Below are 19,127 nucleotides of genomic sequence, written 5' to 3'. Positions count from 1 at the left end.
CACAGCGCATGCTCCAGGCCTGGGGGCGTGGCCGCCAGCTTCTCAGGACTGCCGTCTTCGGATCCGGGCTCCTCGGCCGCCCTCGGCGAGAGCGCGCCTGCCCGCCTGTCAGTTCTGAGGAGTGGGGGCGGGAGAGTAGAGGCGCGCGGCCGCAGCAGTGAGCGCCATTTTGGACTGAGTGTTAGGGCGGCCGGGAGGCACTGAGAGGGCAGGGAAGCTCGGCTGTGGCCGAGGCGTTCCGACAGACTTTTTGGAGCTCGGGCTGAGGGACTCGGAGTGGGCGTGATCAAAGCTCAGAGCTTCCTTCGGAGAATTGGAGAGTGGGGTGCGGAGGGACTTCGGGGAGGGCCTCGGGGGCCGGAGAGGCGGTGCAGCCTGGGCAGCCGCGCTAGTCTCGGGCTCGGATGCGGGCGGAGCGCGAGGGGCCGCGGCGGCCGGTGTGCGGAGAGGGGGCCCCGGCGGGCCTGACGTGAGAGCAGCGGGAGCAGCCGCCGCCGCTGCCTCCGGAGCCGGGGGTGGCGTGTGAGGGAAGCCGCCACCAGCACCAGGTAACGGAGCCTCTGCGTACCGGCCGCCCCTCGCCCTCCCCTTCCCCCCATCCCGCGACCTCTCCGAAAGGGGGGTTGACAGACCGAGGGCTGGGGGAGGGGAGGTCCGGGCGCCTCTCGAGCCCGACCCTGCCCGCAGAGAACCCGAAGCGGAAGGTGGGGGTCGCTCTAGTCTGTCCCCTTCTCTGCCCCTCCCCCCAATGCGCTGAAAACAGCTCCGCCAGGTGAGCTGGGGGCGTGTGACTGTGACCGCGCCCCAGTCCTACTGGTTGTTTTTGCTCAGGCCGGGCGCCTCCCGTCCAGGGTTCAGAAGTGGGGCGCCACTTTCCGATGGGGCGCGTAGGCGGGGAAGGTCTCCCGAATGTGGAGTTTGGAATGAGTAGCTTTAAAGATGTCTACACCGATCCTACGCACACACGGTATTATAGTCCGTATGTTTCTGGGGAAGGCACGAGCTTTGGCGGGGTGACTAGGAGGAAGAGGACCGTCCTTTGAAGCGGAAATTAGCTTATGATGAATAACCCGGTTATCCTCCACCTTTAGTTTTGTTTCATTTATGCTGAACTGGAAAACCAATTGTGAGGATCGTTTTCAAAGTAAGAAATATAATGATGAAAGATTAAACATAATTTTAATATGCCTTCTGTTGGGAGGGCCCGAGTTTTTTAAACTTTGGTTTTGTTTACTTTGTGAAATTGATGCTTTGTTATCCATTAAAGTTTATTAAAATACAATCAACTAATTTTCTTTGTGTGGGTTATCCTTTTGGTGTCTTTACCTGGATGTTTTTTAGTACTCTCCTGGCTTTAACCTGCCATCCAGATGTGTCTGAGTTACATTGTTTTCCTTCTCACTTTGGAAGTACACGTTCCGCTAATTTCAATATTACTCAGTACTTATATACTAGACCTGTAATGTCACTGAAATCTAGGACTCATAATTGGGTAAACTTGTACCATTGCACTTCAGTCCCTTCTCATCGAAGTTTTAGTTTTTAAGAGTTGTTTGGGACACTGAGAGTAACATACCCAGAATTAAGGGTTAGAGGGATATGTCAGGCAGGAGTTGAATATCATTAGTCAAAACAAAAGATAAATATGGAAAATGGACTCTTGCCCAGACATACTTCATTCTACAAATAAATCTTAAATTGAAGGTAGGATGGTATTAATCTTTAGAAAGCTGATCTTGTAACTAGAAAGACCCAAGTTAACCTGCCTGAAATATGGCTCTGTGACCATGGTATGTATGTTAACCTTTCAGTGTCCAAGTCAATGGTGTCAAACTCAAATAGAAACAGTTCTTGACCTGAAGGTAGACTTAGAAAACCACAAATTCACATTATCTGTGCTATGTTTTTATTTTGTTTACTATTTCCTAATTACTTTCCCCCCCCCCCATTTTATAGCTTTATTTTCAAAACTTGCAAAGACAATTTTTGACCCTGCGGATGACATTTTAATTTGATTCCAGTGGCAAGGACTGGAATTTTGCTGGCCCTGAGCTTGACACCACTGTTTTAGGCACCTTTCAAAGAGAAGTTTTAAATTTTGTTAATAAAAGGAATTGCCACATCTGGGAGTTCCTTCTAATGAAATCATAGGCCTTTTCTTTTAGTTAGTTTTGAATATGATCAAGGTATGTCTTTCTGTAGTTTTGGGGAAATGTTACAAACTTAGCCCAGTTTTTTTAAGGAAAACCTTTCTTTTAGCTTTATACTTGTTTTAACTTAAACTTTGACTGCATTTCTGACATTTTACTATATGATTATAGTTCAGATTCAAAGACTCTTAGTTCCTTACAATATTTAGGAACCTAGAAAAGCTATACACAAGCACTGTGCTAGAAACCTCCGTGATGAGAAAAGGTGGTAACTTGACATTTAACAAGTGTACCTGCAGAGGCCTGATTTTTGTTGCTATGTAAAAAAATCTGTTCTGTATTACTTAAATATGTAGGTTCTTCTCAGATTGACCAGAAGTGGGGGATAAATAGTTCTTTGAGTTAACTGCATCCAATGGGGACTTCAGGTATCTGTAACTTTGTAAAGTATACATTTATGTGTAAATAGGTTAAATAATTTTGAAGATGGTCCAAATTAATGTAGATAGATAGATGGTATATTAATAATAAATTGCATTTACTTAGCAAAACAAAATTTAAAAATAAAGTCTTAATTATATGCTGTATGACTTGTTCACTCAATACACCCATAATCCAGATAGGTTTTTTTTTCCTTTTCTCAATCTCATCCAGTCTAAATCATGCCTTATCAAGAATGACTTCTATACCATTTCCAACAAATTACTATCCAAGTTATGTTTGAAGATGAACTATACTTCGGAGCTCTTTAGAAAATTGTTCTGTGTATATATAACCAGAAAGAAAAAAGTGGTTGGCTCTCAGTATACTCCCTACTTGCCTTTCCTATAGAATAAGAGACTGGAAGAAAGACAACACTTTTGTTTCTAAAGCACTAGATATTAACTCTGACTTCTAAAATTACTGTTTGGTTTTAAAATTGTAATTCTGCACATAGGACTTTTTAACTGGTTAACAACCTTGCCTTAGTCCAATAAATATCAATAGTCCCTTTTCTGATCAAATCTTCACAGAAGGCAGTTTCCTAATTATCTTCCCATTAGACCTTGAGAGCATTGTTTTTGCATTTTTTCTTTGTAGTCCCACTGACTGGCATGTAGTAGTAGATGCTTAAAATGCTTCTTGACTTTGTTATATCAGGCCAATATTTATCTTCCTACAAATAGGAAGTGGCAGGGTACAGTAGAAAGAATACTATTGCTAGAGACAGAATCTGAATTAAATTATCCCAGCCATTTATTATATGTATGGCCTTGCAAAATCACTTAATCATTTTGTCCTTCATTTTTCCCATTTGTAAAATAAGTAGGTAGGACTGGATGACTTTTGGGTCCCTTCTAGCCCAAAAGGCCAACATCTGATCAACTTCTACCCGTTGCTCTTAGTTCTGCCCCCAAGAACAGCAAAACAAGACTAATCCTTCTGGATTATATTTCTTTCCAGATATTTGAAGATAGCTATCTAGTTGGCTAAGTTTTTTGTTTTTGTTTTTTTCCTCCAGGCTGAATATTCTTTCTAGCAACTTTCATATGGCATGGTTTTATGTCCTAGTTTTATTCTGGTGGTTCTTAAAATATGCTGTAGCTTTACCTTCTTAAACTGTGGCAACCAGAGGTAGATGTATTATGGGTGTGTAGCTAGGGCAGAGTATAAAGGAACTATTACTTCCTGAATTCTGGACAGAATGTTTATAATGCAGCCTAATATCACATTAGCTTCCCCCCCCCCCCATGTCACACTTAAGACATACTTAAGATTTAATTGAGTCAATTTCAGTATTATTATTTTTTAATTACCACTAATTCTTTTTAGCCTCAGTCACCATTTTTCTTTTTTGAGATTTTGGTATTTGACTCTCCATTGTATCTCACCTCAGACTTAACTAGTTATCCTCTTCTCTCCTTCCCACTGCTACACTTTTTGACTACCTATCTGAACTATTGTAGCATAATCTTATAATTGGTATTTATTCCTGTCTTTAATTGTTAAAGTGTCACAGTCGAACTGCCAAACTAATATTCCTTATATAGATATGGTCTTGTCACTTCTTTGCTCAGAAGTTAAAATTAGCTTCCTGTTAACCTACAGAATAAAATTCAGACTCTTGCCTAGTGTTCTAGATACTTCATAAAAACCTCTTCCATTCATATCCCTATCCCCCAATCTATAACTTTAGAGGCCATGTTTTTAACCTTTAGTAACCTCTAGCTCTATGACAGGCAAACTGGATCACTACTATCCCATTGCTGCTGTTCTCTGAACATACCCTGTCCTTTCCTGCTCCACATACTGTGCCCTCTCCCCCTTTTGCATTCTTATCCATCTTTTATAGTCTACGCAGACAGTAGCTCCTGTAGGAAACCATCCCTTTTTTCTTATATAGAACTTATTTAACATTTTTAATGCATCTAAATAGTATTTCTTTTAGAAACCACCTTTTACCTGGATTGTAAGAGATAGCTAAATTGTTTACTTCTCAAAGGACCTAGCAAGATACTATTTACCCAGAGAGTGCTTTAATAAAAACTTAGGAATAGAATGACTACTACAGCCATAAGCATCTCTGTGAATTACTTATTAGCTTAATTTAAAAATGTAATATTGCTCCTTGATACCAATTTTATTCTAGTTCTGGGACTTGTTTGGGGCCTCATTGTGTTGGATACCTCTTGTTTAAAAGACTTAATATTAATTACATTGTATATTTGACATTGTATTTACAATTCAATTTTTATCTTACACCTTAATAAGGAGCTTATTATGATTTTTTTCACTTACAGAAAAAAGTATATATTATCACTATATATAGCAGAAAAAAGTATATATTACTATATATAATTTTTTTTTTTTTTTTTGGTGATAATATGTGATATAGGGCTAGACTTGGAGTCAAGAAGACTTGAATTCAAAATAAGCTTCAGAAATGTTAAACTCAGACTAAGACACACAGGCCACTGTGTGACTCTGCACAAGTCACTTAACTGTTTCTTTATCTGTAAAATGAGCTGGAGAAGGAAGTAGCAAACCACTCAAATATTTGCTAAAAATACCCCAAATGGGGGTAAGAAAGAATTCAGTACAACTGAAATAACTGAATAGCAACAAATAATGGGATATATATCCCATTTTTAATTGAAAAATAGAGATTTATAATTGTAATGCTGCAATTGTCTGCTGTTCTAAATATTTTTAAAATTATTATTATTATTTTAACAAACTCAGAGCACCTTTAAGAAAATAAAAATAGAAAAATAAATTGAAGGGCATTTTCAGGACAAGAAGAATATTATTCAATTAATTGCGTAGAATTAGACTATAATGTGTTTTTTTTTTTTTTTTTTCTTTTACATATACTCCAGATAAAGCAAGTAATTGAAATTTAGATTTAATTTCTTCTGTTGTAATTTTCATGTTTGGAGGAAATTATTAAAAGAACTATAAATGGGAATTTAAAAAACTTTTTTCTAGGATATCAATTTCTTAAAATCTTTAGCACTTTTAAAGCACTCTAGCAAATTCTGTTTTATTCTTGACCCAAATCTTCTATATTAAAACTAAAGAAAGCCTTCAAGATGTGTTTAAAAAAAAAAAAAAAAGGTCACAATGACACTCTATAATATATTATGCTTTCATTTGAAAGAGTCCTATTTATTCAGTCTCTGTTTATAAGAATTTGTCTTAAGCCATCCAGTTAACTTCTCAGGTTAATATAGATTATTTGAATTCCTCTCCCCTCTCCCCCAACTCTTTTTTTGGTGTGATATTACTTCTAACTTCTTAGTCTGTACCATCAACAAGAGATAATTTGCAAGGCACATTACAATTGGTTTCACCAATTGCAATTACTAGGTGCTAACTTGGTTGTCTAATTTAGCTTGGTACTTAACAATTCTCTAGCTCAAGAGTTCACCATATTTATTTACCTGCAATCCCTCCAATGTTTTGCCACTTTTCTTTTTTGTAATCTTTTCCTTTTTTTTTTTTTTTTAAACTGTGAGACAAAAGGGGATGCTCCCATTTATTTTCTCATTTGACCTTCAACATGAAACATAATAACTTTTAAGGAAGCCTATTATAAAAAAAATTACATAGATATTAAAATTTTTTAAATGACAATAAACAACAGCAAAGATAGTAACTGTCCATTCATTTGGATGGAGCCAATATTTCAATACATTTTATACTTTGTGACCTTGGATAAATCACCTCCTCTAAAAGTTTCATTTTTGGTACATATTTTGCATTTATTTATCTATTATATAACATTTTACCAGTAGAATATACATTTCATTATTTAGGGCAAGACTTGTACCATTTTTGCCCTTATATTACCTCAATGTCTAGCACTTCATAATTGTTAGTAATTTCAGCTTTAAATCTTACAAACTTATCAAATTCAGCCATTGTTACTCATAGAGAAATTGAACAAAAAAGATAAATTTTATTAACAATATGCCAGTAACATTGTCTTTCTTTTGGATTAAAAAAAAATCCTTTTAGAGGATTCTCAACAAAATTAATTTGCTTACTCTAAAAAATCAATTATATAAGAAAATCCTGTAAAATCTATTTACAATTTGTTGTCTATTCTTGAGGACAATCTTAAGAACACTTAGAACCAAAAGCATTTTATATGTATGTCCTTAGAATACTGACCAATATTTACCATTTTTTCTTAGCCCAATTTGCCTATGATAATTCATCTGACCTTGAGTTTGATTTGTTGTCTTTTCCAATCTGACATGAAGTGGAACCTCATAAGCTTTTTAATTTGCATTTCTTTTACTTATTTATGTGAACATTTTTTATGTGACTGTTGAGAACTTGGATTGGATATATGAGCCATTTTTCATTCAATATGTGGTCAAACGATATAAATTGATAGGCCAAGGGTTTGTGAGGCAAAGTTGGCTCACATACATTTTAACCAATACTTTAAATATCTTAGAAGTTAGAACAGTTGAAGTCAAAAATAGTACTATTAAATTTCACCTGACTAAATTCAACCCATTATACAGACTTTAAATAGATTTTTGCATCCTGACACAATCTGTTGAGAATTATCCCTAGAAGCTTTCCTTTTATTTACTGGAGCTTTATGGTCAGTATAGGGCCTCTGGTGAGGAACTCCCTCTACTGAATATAGATCTACACTTAAAAGTTAAGTGACTTTTTCAGGATAAAACAGCCAGTATGTATCAGAGGTGGGATTTTAACCCAGATCTTTCTGTCTCCATGGCAACTCTGTCTTTTATGTTTTCTGCCTTTCCTCTAAGCTGGTTATGTAATCACTTGATAAAATTGGGAATAGCACATCATTAAAAAAAAAATATTATAGAAGCATTCAACACCTTCCAATTTGATTTCAACTCATTAATGACTTCTTTTTGGGAGCTATTATTTAATAATTTCTGAATTCATTTTAATGTGTAGTTAAGACCTCAACATTTTCAACTAGTATAGCATTGAATAATAAGTACCACTGCAATGATAAGTCATTTTTAGTATGCCCAAGGTATCTTATTCCTCACCCTTCGTTTTTTCTTCCTTCTTTCCTTCCCTCCAATTTGAGAGTCAGAAGTTATTTCTCCTGATGTATCAGAAGAAAATGAATCACAATTCTGGCATGCTACTTTTAAAAAATGATTTTTATTGATGTCTTCTGTTTTTTGTCATAGTGGTTATCTATGATATCTTTCCAGAGAGCCAAATCATAAAACTTTTTTTTTTTTTTTAAGAGAAAATACATCAGCACAACTGGTATATTGGAAAAGTCTGAAAATTTGTGCAATGTGTAACCACTGGATCTTTCACATTATTGAAAGTTGCTGGAGATGTTCTTATATTTATTTGAACTATATTTTCCTTTGAGTTATGCTTGTATCATACTACTTAAAAAAATGTTACTCACTTGTACTTTTTGAATTTACCAGACTTTGTGGTATACTGACCCCATGGCATTCAGAGAGGTCATCTTTATTTCTCTTAAATCTATTAGTCAATTTGCTTTCCCTTTTCTCTATGATAGCAAACTATGTTTCTTTGGTGAAACTTTTCTTGAATAACATTAGATGTTAAAATATAAACCAATTACTAAATTCAACATGCAAAAATAAAGCTTGCATATAATGGATCAGAGTAAATGATTTATAAGTTATATATATTCTATATATTTTTTGCTGTGTGTTTGATTTGTGAAGGAAATCCAGTTGTGTCCTGGAGATTGCCCTAGTTAAAAGGAATTCCCTTATTGCTCTCCATTTGTATCTCTTTTTCTCCTGCCTCTTTGGGGTTCTCCATCCTCTGTCTTCCTTTAAAACTTGAGCAGTTGATACATGGCTTTGTTGCTTTGAGAGTGTAAATATGTAAATATTTCCCCCTTGGCACAACTCACTGTTTTAGAACAATCTGCTTTTTACTCATAAAAGAGAGTAATCTTTTAAGTGGGCTTGATGGCAGTGTTCTCAAATTTTTTTGATCAGTTATTTATATAAGAAAAAAAAAACTACTTAAGAACCTATTTAAGGAAAAAAAAAAAAGGAGAAAAGACCCATTGGGCTACTTCATCCATTTTTTATTCATGAAAAGATAAAAGGAATTTCTGAGGAAGAAGCATCAGAATGGTCTGAGGAGGAAGAAGAATCTGCTTATCCTCTAAGGAAGGATGTTGTGGATCCACATATTACAGAAGGTGAGAGATCATCTAGTCACTGAAAGACTGCAGTGGGTGACTCCTCAATAGGAGATTCTGATGCACTGATTTGTGAATCAACTATCCCAAAGTCTGATGTCTTCTGGGAATGCAACCAGGATATAACAGAACCTCCTAAGACTCCTCAAGCTTGATGTTTGCTATTTATTTCTTATGATTTAACATGGACACAAACAAGACTGCCAAGAGGAATGGGAAACATTGGTAATGATCGTTGCTAACGAAGTTTTAAGCAAGAAATTGAAGACTTTAGGGATTCAGGCAGTTTAAAAAATTTTGCCAATAGCAAACAAGAGTTTTTAGAAAGAGACTAGTTTGAGAAATACAAGTTAGAAATTTCAGATACTAAAAAGTGGTTAGTGTCTAAGTGGAATTTGGATTTCTGAACATATCTTAAAATTAAGGAGATAGAATAAAAATGTATTTCCCATTCTTGAAATCTCATCAAAAGGTATTCTGAATGGAAATAGGGAGAAAATTGTTTCAAGTATTAGTATCAAGCTAGATATATAGAGTAACTAACTACATTATAGGAAAAATAAGTCAGAAGACAAAATACTTATTGCATTATGATCGTTATCTATTTAACCTTAGCATTCCACTATCCATGTCTTCCTTTGGTCTCTCATTTCATTGTGACTCAAAGTTGGCAGGTATAGCTAACACATTGGATGATTGTATCCAGAAAGGTCTTGATAGGCCAGAAAATTAGATTGAATCTAGTAATATAGAATTTAACACAGAAAAATGACAAGTGTTGAAAAGCATTGTAGTTGTAGTGTTTATAAAACTGCTTCCAAAGACAGGACAACCCACTTTAAGGAGTCATGCTTCTAACATACTGGTTATATGACTTTGGCCAAATATTCTAATTTCTTGAAAGACTAGGGTTTCTTAAAACTTTTCCTACTTGTAACCCTTTTTCTCTAGAGAAATTTTTATGCAACTCAAGGTGTAAAAGGTATATAAGATAGATATGTAAATCAAATGTTTATTGATAATATGATTTTACAACATTTCCCACAACATTTCACATTCAGTTATGTTATTCCATATAGGGTTGCAACGTACAGTTTAAGAAACTCTGCCTAGGTAATTCTCTTTAAGAGTGTAAATTGCAAATAGTGGCTGATTTGCAGTGTTAGAAGTATTGGACTAGTAGTTTTTTTTCACCAATGAAATGGAGGGGGGAGAGGTCTGGATCCTCTCCTCACCACCTTTCCTTCTATACACTCCTTTCCCCTCTCCCCAGAAAGTAAAATATTACACTCAGGTTCAAAAATTCTGTTTCACAAGTACAGGATGTGATTAAATAGCAGTTTTTCTGAAAATGATCTAAGAGTTTTAGTGGATTGAAAGCTCAATATGAGTTCATGTTGTGACTTGACAGCCTGGAAAGCCAGTGGAGTCTTCTGCTATGGTCAGATGACATCTGGGATAACATATTTAGTTCTTTGTGTCACTTTTTAGTAAGGACTTGGGTAATTTGGAGAGTATCCTGGAGAGAGTATACCGGACGGCCAAAGACTTTGAGACCATATGTGGATTAGTTGAAGGACCTGGCAGTGGAATATAGTGGAAAAGAGGTCTGGCTCTAGAGTCAGAGGACCTGGGTTCAAATTTTTGGTATGATGTTGGCTGCCTGTGTGACCTTGAATAAGTCATTTGTCTTTCCTTGGTCTCAGTTTCCTGAACCATAAAACGGGGGAGGTTGGATTAGTTGTCCTCCATGATTCCTGGCAGCTCTACATCTCTCATGAGAGCTCTGACAAGAAAAAACTGTTGGGGACAAGCCATTTTTAATCATTTGAAGATTTGCCACATAAAAAAGAGATTGGACTGTTGTCTTGCGTTTAAGAAAGGTGGAAACAGATGTAGTAGATTGAAGTTGCAGAGAAGAAAAGGAATAGTAATCAGATGCATATATTAACAAGGGGTTTGTTTTTATTTTAATTCCGCTCCTGTTTCTTCTGTTTTCCTTCCTCTCTTCTCTCAATTTGGGGGGAAAGGAGGGAGTGGTTAACAATAGGGTTGCAAAAAAATAGAAAAGAAATAATTAAAGCATATTTTTTTTCTTTTTTTTTTTTTCCCCCTGAGGCTGGGTTTAAGTGACTTGCCCAGGGTCACACAGCTAGGAAATGTAAAGCATATTTTTTAAAGGCACTGAAAAGAACAGAAGGAAGGCCACATAGAAATACAGATAAGCAGCACAGCTTCAAGATTTCTGTGTTGAATTTATTTTTAATTAAAAAGGAAAAACAAATTCTTCATGGTTTTCATGTACAATCATTTTTTTTCCTCTTCTAAATTGTTTTTCAAAAAGCTCTACAATTTTATTTTTTGTTTCAAGTTCAGAATAAAGAAAAAGAATAGGCAGTCAACCTAAATTAATATGTACTAGTTAGATAGATGTTTTATATTGAGCGAAGAAAATATATGGCTTGAGGAAGAAACTACTTGTTTTTCATTAGTAAATGTTTTTTTTAGGCTACTGGGATCTCAAGGGTCTTAACCCTTAAAGGATCAAACTCAAGACTGAGATTTAAAGGAGTGGTTTGGGATGGTTCTTGGAGGCTAAGAATCTCTTAATGACATTTCAAAGTATTCTGGAAAATATTTCCAGAAATTCTCTCTTTTCACACTGATTAATGACCCTCAATTACCTGTATAGGTGGTAAAATATTACTTTTAAATATCATCTCTCAACTCTGATTTGAAAATTTATTCAAACTTTTTTCCAAATGTATTAAATTGCCTATTCAAAAAACAATTGTACCAGATCTTTTGTAGAATTACATATGGTTTCCATTAGGTGATTTTGTTATGCCATTTTACTTTTATTTGTATTTGTGTACATAATCTTCCATTATATTCATTTTAGTGGAAATGATTTAGAAAGAATATAAAATTTGAATTTTTGTGTAAAAGTTACACAGGACTAAAGAAACATTTAATGTATTTTCCTTAATAGGATGAAACGAAGTGGGAAAGACATTGGGGTAATCAAAACTTCTTCAGAGGACAGTAGAGAAGAATCCAAGAAACGGAGGACTACCAATGAGCATTCTCAAACATGTGATTGGGGTAATCTCCTTCAGGACATTATTCTACATATATTTAAATACTTACCCCTTCTTGATCGGGCTCATGCATCACAAGTTTGTCGAAACTGGAATCAGGTATTTCATATGCCTGACTTGTGGAGGTGCTTTGAGTTTGAACTTAACCAACCAGCTACATCTTATTTGAAAGCTACACATCCAGAGCTGATAAAGCAGATTATTAAAAAACATTCAAACCATCTACAGTATGTCAGTTTCAAGGTAAGATAATTTAAATTGTTACTGTTTAAAATAGCACAGAGTAGTTTATATGGATGTCTTAATAGGATTACAAATAAAATCTTATTTTCTCTGCTTCCTATAATAATATAAATTAATTAAAATTAATGGTCTTGTAGCAGCTATTTTCTGAGTTAATCAGACCCCATGATCAACTTACTTGGAGATCCCTATCTATCCAAGGACAGTACGAGTACAAATTTAGTAATTCTAACTTGTATGTCACCTTGATTTTCTCAGAAAATATTGATTTGATTTCAGTTCCTTGAGAACCAAAGAAATATGTACTATAAAGAGTCATGGAAATATTTAATTGCATTTAAACATATATTCAGAACAAATTGATTGTTGTCAAAGCCAGCATCTATTTTGTTTGTTGCTATTTCACTATGTTGTATAACTAAGAATCAATTTAATGTTGAATTGCTTAACCATAAAGTATATCTCAACATTCTGAGAAACTAATAGTCTTTATAGTTGCTCTTTTAATGTTTCAGTGAAACTTTTTTTGTAAATCTAAAGTTTTATTATATAGATGGGAGATTCTAAGAATAGAGTCTAATTCTTTAATATGTATTATTATTATTATTATTATTATTTTTATTTTTGCTGAGCCAATTAGGGTTAAGTGTCTGAAGCCATATTTGAACTCAGGTCCTCCTGCTTCAGGGCTGCACCTAATATGTATTATTCTAAAATGTTAATCAAATTTACTTCTTTTGCAAATTTAAAGAACTTTACTAAAATAATTATTTCCTATAGGTGGACAGTAGCAAGGAATCAGCTGAGGCAGCTTGTGATATTTTATCTCAACTTGTAAATTGTTCTTTAAAAACACTTGGACTTATTTCTACTGCTCGGCCAAGCTTTATGGATTTACCAAAGGTAAATATTTTATTTTTTTATTGATAGAAATTGATAGAAAATTTTTAATGTAATCCTAGGTATTTGCCTTCTTGAATAAGAGGGGAATAAAAGAAAAACAGTATGTATAAGCCATGGCCAGTTTCTTCTTTTTCTTGAAAACTAATTGAATAGAATGATTTTTTTTTAAACAAACCACTTTACATAATCTAGTTACTCTGTTTTTCTAGTAGATGGTGATTATACATTGATAAGGTGAAATTCTGACAGAATTTACAAGGGAGATGAAGGATCCTGCTGACATAATTTATATAAAGTAAAGATGAAACGAATTAACAAATGGAAATATGAAAAAGTAGAAAAGTAGTAAAATTGCCCCTAAAAAGTTAGTTTCCTGCTTGTGAAGTCTTTTTTGCCTTTGGGATATTTCCAGCCTCCATTCTTTGAGGTATGAAAAATTAAATATAGTTTGTTTTTTGGCACTATCAAAACAAATTGGTTAAATTTGAAGTGATTAAAAACTAAGCACTAAACTAGCATTTAAAATCTGGGGATAATTTTTATACATCATAAGCATTTCTTTAGATAACCTTTCCTAAGTAGTTAAAAGCTTCTGATTTTATTTTGTGTTGGAATTTGCCATCTTAGTGAAGGTATATCTGTACGAGTTTAAGTGTTTTATTAAAAATAAAGTGATTTAATATTACATGCATCCCAAGGAGTAGGTCATTATTGAATGTAATATTTCGTGGAGCTTATTCAAAGTGACATTTGACTTGATCTTAAAAGGACAAGTAGAAATCCATTAAGTGAGAGAGAAAAGGACTTGATCATTTCAGGGTGAAGATACAATATAGATAAGTAGTGAAGAGGGAAAGTATAGGATGCACAGTTTAACTGGAGTTACAGAGAAGGTAGAGAAGAATATTATGAGATAAGAATGGAAACCTGTGCCAGGCTTCTAGGAGTGGTGATAAAGAAGATGAGAAAGAAAGAGAAAATACTAGAGATTTTTGAAAAGGTAGAATAGATTATATTTGAAGAATAAAGAAAAATACAAATAATCAAAATATCAAAACATAACAAGATTTTGAACATTTAGGAAATAAAATGATAATTACTAGAAAAGAAATAATGTTTTGTATTAATGAGCAGGTTTTTGGGAAAGATGATGAACTTGATTTTAAACTTTTTAAGTGCCATTGAGATTCTCATGTCCATTTTCACTTATTGCTCTCAGTTTGAGATAGCTCTCAGTAATTTGTCTTAATGTTTTTGATTTGTGTTTGCCTTCAATCTAAGCCAGAACTAAAGATTATCAGGGAAAATGAGATAATTAAGTTTATTGATTTAGTTTACTAATTAGATTACTAATTACCTTAGTAATTGTTAAATCTGTAGGCTAAAAGCCTGAGAATGGATTCATTACTTTTCAGTTAATAATGTTGTTAGACTTTGTGACTGCTAAATTTGAAAATACATTTTTTTTTTTGTTTGTTTTGGTCTCTAGTTTCTCTGGAAGATTCTAGTAGGGTTTTACTTTAATTTTTATAGGCAAATAAGAAGTAAGAAAATAGAGGGAAAGCATAGAAGATATATGAGTGAGATGAGTGACTATAATGAAAAAGATTGGGGAGAGCCGAAGGAAAACTGATAAAGCTATAATCTTAATAGTGAGGAAATGGGCCTGAGAGGTCAGTATTTTTCTGAATCACACTGTTAATAGTTAACCAGTTATTTTGTGATGACAAATGGCAGAAACATAAGTTTGTGAATCATGACTATGATGTGAATTTCTGTGGGTTAAAGATTTGCCTTTTGTTCCTCACTCTGAAAGTAAAAATAGGGGAAGTAGGATTGATGATAATTTTATGAGTAGGGTACTAAACTTAGATTTTAATAGAGAGGGTATGAAAGCCCAGTATAGACTGACAAAATCTGGATTTTAGGAGAGCAGTTTTGATAGTGGTTTATTTTTGTTGTTGTTTGCTTGTTGTTGTTTTTTTAATTTATTATAGCTTTTTATTTACAAGATATATGCATGGGTAATTTTTCAGCATTGACAGTTGCAAAACCTTTTGTTCCAATTTTTCCCCTCCTTAACCCCACCCCCTCCCCCAGATGGCAGATAGAACAATACATGTTAAATATGTTAAAGTATATATTAAATACAATTGTTTGCTTGTTTTTTGAAAGAATAGGTATACACTTATGAACCTAAAGTTCTAGAGAACTTAGTCCAGGACAAATGGGATGCTCTTAAGAATAAAATTCTCTATACATAGCAAAAATTCTATTAAGAAAAATGGGAGGAAATGTCTAAAAAGATAGATCTTGATGTACAGAAACCTATCGACTGCTTTAGGTTTTTATTTTTTTAAAATTTAATTAAATTTAAAAAAAAATTTTTCTGAGGCATTTGGGGTTAAGTGACTTGCCCAGGGTCACACAGTTAGGAAGTGTTAAGTGTCTGAGACCAGGTTTTAATTCAGGTTCAAATGACTGACCAGTTTCCCCTACCTTAGATATTTAAAAGACTAATAGAAGATTGTTATAATAGGTTGGTAGTCTGACACAAACCAATGAACAGGAATGACTTCTGCATCAATAACTAATCATTTCCTTTAAAAAAAAATCAATTTCATTTTCTGATGTTATTTGGTGCTTGCCATGTCCCATATCAGCTTCTTTTCTTAAATTAAATTGATGACATAAAGGGTGAGGTTTCTGTGTCATCTACAAGTCTTTAGTTTCTCTCATTAATAATCATGTTTTTTCCCTAGATTGCATTTCTTATTATTCTTACCTATTCCCACCTTAGTATTGAAATTGCTAAGAATCAGAGTATATGTTGATTTTATTCAAAGGATCTTATTCAGTTCCTCATTCAGTTTAACCTCTTTACCACAACCAATATTGCTCCATGGGCCTATATTATTTTATTTTCATGATAATCTTTTTAACTAGTATTATGAACCTTGAAGAACCTATGATTCAGTGTAGCTTCAGTGTGGGTATAGGAAGGAAGGCACTGTAGACTTGGAGTCCAGAAGACTTGTATGCAAATGTGGCCTCAGGCATTTGCTACCTATATTACCTTGGGCTAGTCATTTACCCTGTTTGCCTCATTTTCCTTGTCTGTAAAATGAGTGGAGAAAGAATGACAAATCGTTCTAGTATCTTTACAGAGTTTTGCTAAGAGAATTCCAAATGAGGTTAAAAAAATTTGACACACTGAAAACAACTAAACAACAGCAATAAATTCTCTAGTTTATAGAAAGAATGTTAATATCAATACAATTCAGTTTTTATAGTAAAAATTCCACTGATCAGTCATTGGAGAAGTATCTAATATTTTAAAGTCACCAACAACCAGTTCATTGATAAACTAAAAACTAATTATTAGCTTTCAGTCTCACCCCTTCATAACCATCCCCTCACCTTTGGTACTATCACTGCACAAGCAGAAAGTACATGGGACCATTTTATAACTTTGTTTCATGAGTTGCCTTGGCTAAAGAACTCATCACCAAATATCTGGCCTACTAGTATCACTAGTAATAAACCTTTTCATACATTTAAACCAGTCAGTCCTCAAATATAAGACTTTTTTTTTTTTTTTTTTTTTTTTTGCCAAGATTATATTTGTAGACTAAGCCTTGTAGAACCTTCTAAGACTTAGTACTCTGTTGGTATAGTCTTTGAAAAACCCTGTGAGGTATTGGGGCAGAATTTTGTGGAGGATCAAAATTGTAACAGAACTAGAAGGAATAAAAATGAAAAAAAAAAAGGTATGGTCTGTAGTTAAAGCAACTCAATTCTGGCTCATTCAGATCAGATAATAGACAAAAGAAAGGAACTAGTTTAACAAATAGGAATCTTCCTACAGGGAGACCATGAGAGTTCAGAAAATGCCTTAGTTATTAAACACTTCATAAAGTAGAGAAAGATGATAACCAAGGGGAAATATTAATTAAGAATATAAATTTGTTTATAGAGAACAATGGAAAATTATGAAAGGAGTATTTATCTTATAAAACAGAGAGCCAATGGAGAGTAAAAGCAGTTTAATGAAAACTTGGAAAGAAACCCAACTCAACAAAGTCATCCCAGGGAGGAAAATAAAGGAAGACAACAAACAGAAGAAATGTTTTTTCATTGAAAATGTCTGCATAGATTTTCATAGCCAACTTTTCACCATCAAGGACAGTCCAAATGAACTCTACCACACTTGGATTCTATAGTTCCTAATCACAGTCTCAGATATTATTTTCTAGGATGTTAGAAATGGCACTAAAGAATAAAAAAAATGGCAAAAGTGCCTGGATTAGATAGGTGTGTTGGAAGACATTATTTTAAGATGTCTAAGGATTGGTTCACAAGATACCTTAAGTAAAAAAAAAAAAGACTAAAAAAGCAAGGGAAAAAATTTCAGACTCTATTGATACAACATAAAGTTAACTGCATAGAATATTAACAACCTTTAGTCCTGACTTCCTAACTATATGTACACTTTTGATTAGAATCATCTGCACATATTGAAGTCATTCTTAGTGAGGATGTTAGAGAAAATAGGATTTTTCAAATGGTATTCATGGTTGAATGCATACTTACCATCATGCCATTGATTAAAGAATGTAAAAAGTATAAAGTTCCGTTGTACTTTTTATTGATCATAAAACACAATTCATAGAGTCAAAAGAATTTTAGAGTTGGAAAGGATCTCAGGAATTTTGTAGTCTAACCTCTCTGTGAAAGAAGTCCTTATGAAATGCTGATAAGCAGTCATTCAACCTTTACTTGAAGACCTCCAAAGAGGGGAAACTTACCACTTCTAAAAGTAGTAGCCCATTCCATTTTGCCCAGCTCTAATAGTTAGGGAGTGTTTTATTTCCCCTGACTCTCAGATATTCAAATGGATCTATGATTTTGATTTAGGAATTCCCTTCAGTGTAATTCTGATTCAAGGTCTCCCAAAAGTTCATACATGATGTCTAGTCAGTAGGCTAGAGGTCTTCCTCACTTGCATCTAATATCTGTAAAGTACCAATAGAGCAGTCTGGCCCTATCTACATGTGATCCTTCACTCTTACCTAACTATCCTATCTTCTTTTTTTGTCATACATTTCTTTGATGTCAACCCTATTGGATGGCTTCCCTCAGGTTTAGCATCTTTGCAAGATTCCTACTGACATCAAAAGTCCCTCCAACCACAATAATCCCATCTTTTGTTCCCATTTTTTCTTTTTAAAAATTTCTTCTTAGTTATATATTCTCACATTCACCACATAGTTTTCCATTGTTCTCTTTATGATGCTTATTTGTAGTTTATCAGAATATGTAGTGTTCTAAAGTTTGTTTTGGCAAACATATAGTTTACTGCCATACAGCAACACCAATAACAGTGTTTGTAGTGAAAAGATAAGCATTTGTTAAAATGACCATCTTGGGGTAAGTAAAAGCAATTTATCCTTTGCTCTTCTTCTTTTTCAACTTTGGGGCCAGCTCACTGAGTGAGAGACCTTTTTTTTGTAAAGAGCCTGTGAGGTGTTTATAAAAGTTGAATGCTTTTTCTGTAATGCACAAGCATAATGAATCTTTTAAAATGACCACCTTTTCCTCTGAAGGATTATACTCAATTTTGCTGGGTAGGTGATTCTTGGTTATAATCCTAGCTCCATTGTTCTCCAGAATGTCATATTCTAAGCCTTCCGGTCCTTTGATGTAGAAGCTGCTAAATCTTGTTCTATTCTGACTGTAGCTCTGCTGTACTTGAATTCTTTCTTTTTGGATGCTTGCAATATTTTTTTCCTTGACCTGGAAGTTTCAGATTTGGCTATAATATTCCTGGGAGTTTTCATTTTGGGATCTCTTTCAGGAGGTGGTTGGTAGAGTCTTTTCATTTTTATTTTATCCTCTGGTTTTAGAATATCAGGACAGTTTTCCTTGATAATTAATTGAAAGATGATGTCCAGGCTCTTTTTTTTTTGATCATGACTTTCAGGTAGATCAATAATTATCTATTTTCTAGATCAATTGTTTTTCCAATGAGATATTTCA

The 19,127-nt window shown here is 34.3% G+C and overlaps 2 protein-coding genes across 5 annotated transcripts in view; one reads left to right on the top strand and one right to left on the bottom strand.

Moving 5' to 3' along the window:
* Positions 1-390: 390 nt before the first annotated feature.
* The window catches only part of FBXL3 (F-box and leucine rich repeat protein 3), a 61,401-nt gene continuing 42,664 nt past the window's right edge, over positions 391-19,127 (top strand). For 2 of the 4 annotated variants that reach the window (XM_074299295.1, XM_074299292.1), the window contains exons 1-3: positions 391-548; positions 11,834-12,185; positions 12,966-13,088. In XM_074299295.1, coding sequence (XP_074155396.1) covers positions 11,835-12,185; positions 12,966-13,088 — 474 coding nt within the window. In that variant the 5' untranslated portion in view covers positions 391-548; position 11,834. Of the gene's footprint in view, positions 549-1,000; positions 1,145-8,718; positions 8,842-11,833; positions 12,186-12,965; positions 13,089-19,127 lie in introns of those variants that run through there. The other 2 variants (XM_074299293.1, XM_074299294.1) reach the window with 2 other exon arrangements.
* The window catches only part of CLN5 (CLN5 lysosomal BMP synthase), a 28,812-nt gene continuing 24,929 nt past the window's right edge, over positions 15,245-19,127 (bottom strand). The window contains exon 5 of the transcript XR_012487783.1: positions 15,245-15,275. The gene's annotated coding sequence lies outside the window, so the exon portion shown is untranslated. The remainder of the gene's footprint in view (positions 15,276-19,127) is intronic.

Source organism: Sminthopsis crassicaudata, chromosome 3 (genome assembly GCF_048593235.1).
Source record: "Sminthopsis crassicaudata isolate SCR6 chromosome 3, ASM4859323v1, whole genome shotgun sequence".
NCBI lineage: Eukaryota > Metazoa > Chordata > Mammalia > Dasyuromorphia > Dasyuridae > Sminthopsis > Sminthopsis crassicaudata.
Note: the sequence above shows the minus strand (reverse complement) of the source record. Positions and strands in the feature narration are given on the sequence as shown.